This window comes from Echinops telfairi, unplaced genomic scaffold, assembly GCF_000313985.2.
Source record: "Echinops telfairi isolate 266 unplaced genomic scaffold, ASM31398v2 ScPeMD7_12;HRSCAF=54, whole genome shotgun sequence".
NCBI classification, from domain to species: Eukaryota; Metazoa; Chordata; class Mammalia; order Afrosoricida; family Tenrecidae; genus Echinops; species Echinops telfairi.
The window spans coordinates 4,978,665-4,988,003 of NW_022103909.1; the positions used below are offsets into that span (position 1 = coordinate 4,978,665).

A 9,339-nucleotide genomic window follows, 5' to 3' on the forward strand; every position below is an offset into this window, starting at 1 on the left:
TTCAGGGGAAAGAAGAGCGATGGAAAAAACCCCACATGAAAACAATTAGTCAAATAGACTAAGGGACCCTGTGAATACAAGCCTACACAAATAATTGAGACCAGACTAACTAGATAGTGTCTGATTATCACTACTAGCTACTCTAAAAGGGGGTCACTTTAGACAGTCTAGATAGAGTGGGAGAAAAATGAGGAAACAAAACTCACCATGACACAAAATAACCAGCTTACTGGTTATATAGAGACTGCTAGAACTTCTACAACTATATAGCCTTTACTTAACCTTCATATTTAGATATGAAACTTACCTTTATGGTTCAATTTTCAGCCAAAAAATAGACAGTTCTATAAGGGAAACTATAACACTAGTGAGGTATGCATACCTTAAAGTAATCAACTATTTTCTGTCAAATGATAGTAGTTACAGAAAATGTTAAGAAGGGTTAGGGAAGAAGGAATTCAAGCAGGAAATATAGGGAGGAAATGGGATAAGTGATGTAACATTGTGGAAATTGCAATCAAGGAGGTGAAACAAAATGATTGTGATTTGTTTTTTTTTGATTGTGATTTGTTAAATGGAAAACTGATCTGCTGTGTAAACTTTCACCCAATTCATAATAAAAGCTTAATTAAAAAAAAAGAAATGATCAGTGAGCTCTCAATCTTTTCTTATGTAGTGACTCAGCAACCTTTTAATGAGTGTTGCCAGTTCTGTGGAAATTTACTCAAAGGACATTGGATACAGAAACATTAAGGCTCCTATTTTTGGTTAGGGATGAATGCTGAGATAGCTGAATGGTGATATCTTTTCCTACTGTTTCAGACAGGTATAAATGTTGAGCTAGCTTAGGGGTGCTAGCTCTCCTGCTTCATCTTCTTCCCAGGTTTTTGCTGGTAAGGCAGTGGAGCCTGTGCTAGAAGGTAGGTCTGGACTTCTTGACCAACATCCTCCTGAGAGCTGCCTTCACTTCTTGGTTCTTCAGACTGTAGATGAGGGGGTTTATCATCGGGGTCACCACACTGTACTGCACAGAGACTACTTGTTCCAGGGCTGAGCCAGATGATGGAGTCATGTACCTTGAAGGAAATTGCACAGAGGGGCAAACTGAGCTCAGGGTGACAGCCACAATACTGTTGGCATAATAATCCAACCCATTTTGGAAATGTAGAAAAACCCCTCAGAATTGGGTCAGCTGTCACTGGGGAAGTATGTAGAGATGACTGATCAGTGAGAAATCATCATTTCTGCCTGCAAATTGTCTCCAACACGAATGACCTAATGCAGAAAGTGTTAGAAATTGCCCTGGCAGGTGGGGGTGGGGGAATTCTGCAGAGTATCAAAGGATGGAATAGAACTACCAATAATTTTATGAGTTTCAGTCACAATTCAATGACTCCTGGAAGGGTAGTGAATTATGAATTGAGCTGCTAACAGCAAGATCGGTATTTCAAATCCACCAGTTACTTCAAGGGAGAAAGATGAGGCTGTCTGTCCTTTTAAAGATTTATAGTTTCAGAAACCTTAAGAAGCAGATCTACTCTATCCTAGAAAGCCACTATGAGTCAGAATCTATTATAGGAGAGTGCTTTAAAAAATCATACTGTTATTCCATAATAATTATAATGGCAACATGGAATTTCTCCCCTCCCTGCCCACTGAATACACAACAGCATGGACATATTGTGTCCTTATCTTGTGATGATTATTTCTTGAAAAATTATATGCTCAGTCTAATGATGATGTCATTGTTCCTGACATTTATGGCTATGGAAATTACCCTCAGAATGATAATACATTATTTTTAAAAGGTATACTGAAACAAATATTTGTTCTTTTATTTAAATTTGGAAAAGACCAATTACCATTTGAAACAAGACTGAAATAAAGTGGGAGGTAAAGATGTGTTATACAAGGTCAGACTCCAAAATAATGAGGTTAAAATTTTCATATATTTTGTTAAGCCCAACACAAAGTATTTAATAAAGTAGCATGATCATTTTTTTGGCAATTACACTATCATCATTGGGATAAGGGTGTACTCTTCCAAGAATGGTCCTTGTGGGTTTTGGTGTATTTGACCAAAAGAGACACTTATTTTACTGTCACTCTTAGTCATCTAATCTCCTCTGCCTAACATTTCTGTGAAGTAGAGAGATGACATCCATTGTTCTTTTACGGCAGAAGAGGAAACTGAGACAGAGAGATGAAGAAATTACTTGCAATGCCCATGGCTGGTGAGCTCTCCTGAATAATGTCTTACCAGTCCCTTCTACCTTTGGATTTCTTTCCAAATCATCTTTATTTAAAAAAAAAAACAGTTTTATTGGCACATAATTTACATATCATGCAATCCAATAATTCAATCATATCAAGGAGACTTGTATAATCATTATCATACCAATTTAGAACAAACCCCCGGCCAACCATGGTTAAATTGCCTTTAAAACGAGTTCTACAACTAGAGTCAATTCTCGTGCTCCCTCCTGCCTCCCTCCTTCATTTTTCATTTCTGAAATCCCTTTCCCTTCCCTATCACCCACTCCAAATTATCTTTCTATGAAAACTTTGATGATAATATGGAGACTTTTTCCTTCCCGCTATACACACATAATTAATAGTTTCTCATTGTAGATGAAAAAAGTATCGAGCAATTTAGCAAGCACATCTCTAGTACACTAGTGGAGAGTACAGGCATTAATTTTCCACTCTCTTACCACGGGAGGACAGCTAAAGCTGTTTATGTTTGAGAGAAGCCTTTCTTCAAAGAACATGAGCTTTGAGGTAGGTGAGAACTTGGTTCAAAATGATGACTTCATTACCGGTTTGCTGTGGCTCCTCTGAGGAAATATCTGGTCACTTCTGAATGCCAGCTTTCTTAGCTGAAATTGGTTTTCATAATATCTCTTTTGTAATGTAATGCTTTTTGTGATGATTAGATTTTATATCAACTTGCACTTGTTTGAAGGTAGGGGTGGAGTCCAACCTATCACTCAGGTCACAACCTAATGTCATCTTTTTTTGGGTGTGGACTTTTTAAAAGAGATGCTCTGGAGAACGTCTCAATCTCATGTCATTCATGTCTGACTGGGTCCTATGTTTTGTGTCTGGGGTCAGTGGTCTACATGGCCCCTGACTCATGGTGTTGTCAGTGCCCTGCCATGTTACTGTGGATCTTTGATCCACTCGATTGCACCCAGAATTTGTGATCTCTCAACTTCCCACTTCACTTGCCTGCAGCTGTGTGAGTCTGAGAGCTTCCAGCTAGCACTGGACTCACGGACGTGGGTTGGACTGGGCTGGTTTGCTTTCTTGATATAAAGTTATTTCTTAGAGATATATGAATGTCACTGCTTTTGTTTCTTTAGAAAATTCAGCCTAACACACACATTAAACTTGAACTTGACTGTATCAAGCAGCTGGGATAAAATATGTGCCCAATAAATAGTTCTTACACAAATAAGCTTTAGAGACACTATCTCTTAGAGGGAAAGAGAGATGATATTTATCTCAAAGATGATTTTAAAAAAATGTTTAACACTAAATAAAAATCTACCAAAGGCTCTTTGATTGTCTTACTGGAACTCCAAAATCATTGGTTGATGAAGGAGGAAAATCTTTAGTCTTTGTCTAAAATAATTTTTCAGAGTAGACAATTGAGGACTGAGATTCTTTATAGTTACAAATAAATAGATTCTTTCTAGTCACACAGCTAGGTCACAGCAAAGCCAGGACTAGAATCAAAATCTTCTGAATTCCAGTATAAATGTAATTATTTTTATGCTACTTTATAGTGCTTCTGGTTTTAAAAACAAGACCATTTCCGAGCAAAAAGCACCCTACATTTACATTCATGAAGTGTAGTATGACATACCTGAAAAATCCTGAACCATAGAAGATGGTGATCACAAGGAAGTGAGAAGAGCAGGTGGAGAAGATCTTGCTCCGACCCTTGGCAGAGTTGATTCCCAGAGCGGTCATGATGATGCGAGTAGAGGACCCCAGCAGTGGGACAAGGGTGCCCAGGCCCAGGACCACAAGGCTGGTCAAGATACAGGCAATGCTAGTGGAAGGGTCAGAACAGGTCAACAGGAGCATTGGGGGAAGCTCACAGGCAAAACTGCGAACAAGGTTGGGGCCACAAAAGTACTGCTGAGCCAAGAGGAGAGTGTTAATCAGGCTGGCTCCTATTCCGAAGGCCCAGCTTACTACCACCAGGCCAGTGCATACCTTCTTGTTCATAGCCAAAGTATACAACAGTGGGTGACACACAGCCTGGAACCGGTCATAGGCCATGACTGAAAGGATGCAGGCTTCAGTGGCCCCAGAAAATATGACCAAGAAAATCTGGGCAAAACACTCAAGGAAAGATATAGTCTTCCACTTAAAAAGAAGGCTTTCCAGCAGTTTAGGCACAATGGTTGAGGAATAGAAAGCATCCAGGAAGGAGAGGTGACTCAAGAAGAAATACATGGGGGTGTGGAGGTGGGAATCAGTGTTGATCACCAGTATCATCATCAGGTTCCCTGTGAGGGTCAAAAGGTAAATTACCAGGAATAGCCCAAAGAGTAGTACCTGGATTTGAGGGTCGTTGGATAGTCCCAGGAGAACAAAGGCAGTGACTGTGGTTACATTGCTGACTTCCATGTAGGAGCCAAGCTTCCCCTTACCAGAGCTGACAGGAACACTCAACTGGAGCAGCACTCTGAGAACATGCTTGGAGATGAGGCACCATAAGTAAAGCTTCAGGCCTGACTCAGGACAGATTGTGTGGCAGAGGTAGTTTGGCCACGACACACCTCATTAGCCCTTCCTAGCTTAGGTCAATAATCTATTAGCCAACATGGAGACGGTGGGAAGAGAAAGTGTAGAGAATCAGACCTAGAAACGAAGAGAAAGAACCGGGGTTGTACAGACTGGGGAAGGAATGGAAAGGACTTAGGAATAAACTCCATAGCAAGAAAAGTGTCATTTTCCAGTTTTAAAGAGAACTGAACTGAAAGCACAGGAGGGTTGACTGTCATCATGAATGATCAATACACTCAGGTTGACTATCTAGCAAGACAGATCATGGTGCTCAATGAATGTTTGAATTACTGGGAAATTTATTGAGACACCTGATGGTGTTGCAAGTCCTTTTTCTGCCACTGTATGCTTGGGAGTGAATCTTTTGACTCTATAATTCTTGGTTATTGAAAAGAAATCTAGACAAACGTATGACTTCTAAGGTCAACTAAACTTAGAAACTAAACAAGGAAAACACACTTTTGGGGCTATGTCTAGTTCTAAATAGTAACCTGCTCTTTTCTGCGTTGAACACGCAGAAGTAGCTCATGAATTCGCCAGTTTTATGGAAATGAGGCAGTGGGAAGCCTTTAGTCTGAAGGTGAGGCCTGTGTACATCCCACTCATTCCAGACTTCTCATCTCAGGGTTTTTGTTCATTTACGATGGCCATTAGTTTTCCTATAATCTCAAGACCTAACATGAGAGTCCATAAAACAACAATTTGAATAACTAGTTGGTTTCTAAGGCCCATTTCAAATGAGAAATTCTAAAGATGGGTCAATAAACAAAGAATGGATTACTTTCTGCAGTGTCCCCAGTAGATTTGAATAAAGCCTAGTCAGATTCTAACCTGTCCTGTGCACCCACATGGATATTAAAAGTCTGGAAAGGGAAGAGAGAAAAGAAAAGACACCTGATTATTTAAGAGAGAAAAGAAAGGACACCTGATTATATATATATAGAAAGGACACCTGAATATATATATATTCAGGAGGAAAGCGGAGTCAGTGTATGTGTAAGCATCTCAGCGCTGAATATATATATATATTCAGGTGTATATATATTCCAGTAGAAGTCTAATTCAGTCTAAACCAGATCTCTACTTATGGTTCATATACTCACAGGTTCCTAGAGTGAATAGTTTTAGGAGAAGATGGATTTGAAGGAGAAGGTTGGTCTTCATCTATCTCCCGTGGGCAACAAAAGATGCCCTCAGGGTGGATACCTATATGACATCCTTTCTAACACCAAGGCAAAAGCCAAAGACACAGGGGTTCTCTTTGGGCTTCCCCTGATGTTGCCCTTTCTTTAGAAGCTGCATGGGTAGAATTGCTGAGCAAGAATATATTGTTATAGTTTTTCTGTCCAAAGGGAAACCTCCTTAACTCTGCCTTTCAAATAACAATGACCACAGGGACTTGATCCCAGCTCTAGACCTTGGAGAGTAGAGGAGGCCCCTGGAGAGGCCCTTAAGTAGGTGGCCTGCTCTAGTGTAAAATGAGTTCTCCAGGGCAAACTTCTCCCCTGTATCATTCTTATTCCAGTGGATTACATCAGACATCTAGAGCCTTATGGTGGCCAATGAATTCTGAAGACAAAAATGAAAAAATCCTAATGTTTCCTAATTTTAAAGCTTGACATTTCCTTCTTTCATTCCTTTATGCTTTGTTAAGTTTTGTCTTACTTATGATGATAAACTAATAGAAAAATACAGGTAATAATATAAAGAAAAAATTAAATTTAATCATGTCACCCTCAAATGAATTCTTTTAAAACAATTTAAGTAAAAATTGATTGAAAATCCTCTTGTAATGGAAATTTTGAATGTACAGACATGTAAAGAATACCATAGTAAACTTCTTTTGAGTTGATTGCGGTCCTCCAGGTGTTGACACCATGTGCTGCAGAGTGGAACTTCACTCCGTAGGCTTTGCAACTGTGACCTTCCAGAAGCAGATCTCCTGAGGAATCTCTAGGTGGGGTCAAACTTTTCCATTGTTAGCCACAGGCTTAACTGTTTTTGCCATCCAAGAAATGCTTAAAACATTTACCAAAGTATAAACAATAGCGTAACAACAACTCTTTCTCTATCATGTAGCTTCAACAATGATCAACTCATTGACTCTTACTGAGGTAGTTAGCTTATTGTGCCAACCTGGCCGATAAATGCATATGGGGTTCATTGAAGAGCCGAGGGATAAATGGCTCGGTGAGTCTTGCCTTTCGAGTTCTCGGGTCTCTTGCTTTCTGATGGTTGGACCAGGGTGCAGCTGCCTTAGCCAGTTCCCTGTTTTAGCTGGCAAGGCCTACTTCCTGCAAGCCATCCCTGAGGAGAAGCCACATGGACCTGCCCTGATGCAGCCCTGGGTGCTGGAGCAGCCAGCACTGAGATGCTTACGCATTCACTGACTCTGCTTTCCTCCTGCAGTCGGCATCATAGTGCGTGTTTTGTGAGAGGGAGGAGGACTTTGTGGATTGGTGTTGGACATATGGGTTAATGGGTTAATGTTGGATTTGTGGGCTTGGGCAGCACTGGGTTTGGATGTTTTCTTGATGCACACTTAACCTTTATATAAAACTCTCTCTTATACATGAATTTCTGGGGATTTCTTTCTCTAAAGTACCCAGACTAACACACTTACCAAGCTTCAACAATATAGGCTTGAGAACGTAGTCTCTGCATTACACAAACACGTATGGGTGTGAGTTTGAGCCTCCATCCTTGTGGTTAGCAGCCAAGTGTGTTAACTTTTAGTACCACCCAGAAACTTCTAGATATAGAATTAATTTTATGCTTTTGTGAGCACTGTTTTATCACTGAGTTTATTTTCTAGTTGGCTACTGCTCGTGTTGAAAACGCTATTGATTTTAGTAATTTGATCTTGTAATTGCAACCCTTGCTAAACTCTCTTTTTTAGTTCCAATAGCTGATTTTGTTGGGTTTCTAAGGAATGAATAAACCACCAGGAAATAATTAGACAGAAATGCTCTTTTTTGGTAGACATTTGCATCTTCAGGCAACAACAACAACAATAACATTGTTAAGCAGTAGGGCTAGTAGTTGGCAGCTTTCCTTTGTCAGGGTCTTAAAGAGAATGAAGCTTTCTCTAAAAAGTACTTGTACAATGCTTATTGTAGAATTTTGTATGTAACTTTATTTAAGTTAAAAATTCACTTCTGTGGGTGAAGGGAGACACCAGACAGTGTAAGACATGACAAAATAATAATTTACAAGTTATCAAGGAGGGAAGGGAGGTGGGGGAAGGAGGGGAAAATGAGGAGCTGATACTAAGGGCTCAAGTACAAAGAAAATGTTTTGAAAATGATGATGCAACAAATATACAAATGTGCTTGACACAAAGGATTTATATACAAATTGTGATAAGAGTTGTATGAGCCCCCAATAAAAGGATTAAAAAAAATTCACTTATATTCTTCATTTTATAAATTAAAATAATAAAACACTGTTGATACTTATCAAATACTTTTGTATCATAGATTGAGATCACAGGGCTTTTCTCTTTTAGCCTACTACAGTTAATTTCAGTGAAAGATCTCCTAAGTAGTTTTGAATTTATTTAGAATTTTAATATCTAGGATATAGTTTTCTTTTTAAAAATCATTTTATTGGGGGCTCATACAACTCTTATCACAATCCATACATCCATCCATTGTGTTAAGCACATGTAAATTTGTTGCCATCATCATTCTCAAAATATTTTCTTTCTACTTGAGCCCTTGACATCAGTTCCTCATTTCCCCCCTCCCTCATGAACCTTTGATAATTTGTAATTACTATTTTTTCATGTCTTATACTGTCCGATGTCTCCCTTCACCCACTTTTCTGTTGTCCATCCCCCAGGGAGGGGGTTATGTGCAGATCCTTGTGATTGGTTCCCCCTTTCTACCCAACCTTACCCTTACCCTCCTTGGTATCACTACTCTCACTATTGGTCCTGACGGATTTATCTGTTCTGGATTCCCTTGTGTTTCCTGCTTATATTTGTACCAGTGTACATCCTCTGGTCTAGCTGGATTTGTAAGGTAAAATTGGGATCATGATAGTGGGGGGTGGGGGGAGGAAGCATTTAAGAGCTAGAGGAAAGTTGTATGTTTCATCATTGCTACACTGCACCCTGACTGGCTCGTCTCCTCCCATGACCATTCTGTAAGGGGATGGCCAGTTGCCTACAGGTGGGCTTTGGATCTTCACTCTGCACTCCCCCTCATTCAAATGATATGATTTTTTTGTCCTTTGATGCATGATCCCAGATCCCATCGACACCTCATGATCACATAGGCTGGTGTGCTTCTTCCATGTGGGCTTTGTTGCATCTCAGCTAGTTTTTACAACATGCTTAATTGTTTTTAAGCTTGATTTTATTTTATATTTAATATATTTTCATTTTAATATTTAAAAAATCATTTTATTAGGGGCTCATGCAACTCTTATCACAATCCATACACATATCAATTGTATCAGGCACATTCGTACATATGTTGCCATCATCATTCTCAAAACATCTGCTTTCTACTTGAGCCCTTTCATTTTAAT

General features: G+C 39.4%; 1 protein-coding gene across 1 annotated transcript; it reads right to left on the reverse strand.

The window, feature by feature from the left end:
* Window positions 1-913: 913 nt before the first annotated feature.
* Window positions 914-4,644, reverse strand: LOC101655466 (olfactory receptor 8S1). Its single transcript, XM_004711492.1, has 2 exons — window positions 3,872-4,644; window positions 914-1,076 (listed from the first exon to the last, which is right to left on the reverse strand). Exons 1-2 carry the CDS (start codon window positions 4,642-4,644, stop codon window positions 914-916), a joined length of 936 nt encoding a protein of 311 aa, XP_004711549.1.
* Between the last annotated feature and the right edge of the window lie 4,695 nt (window positions 4,645-9,339).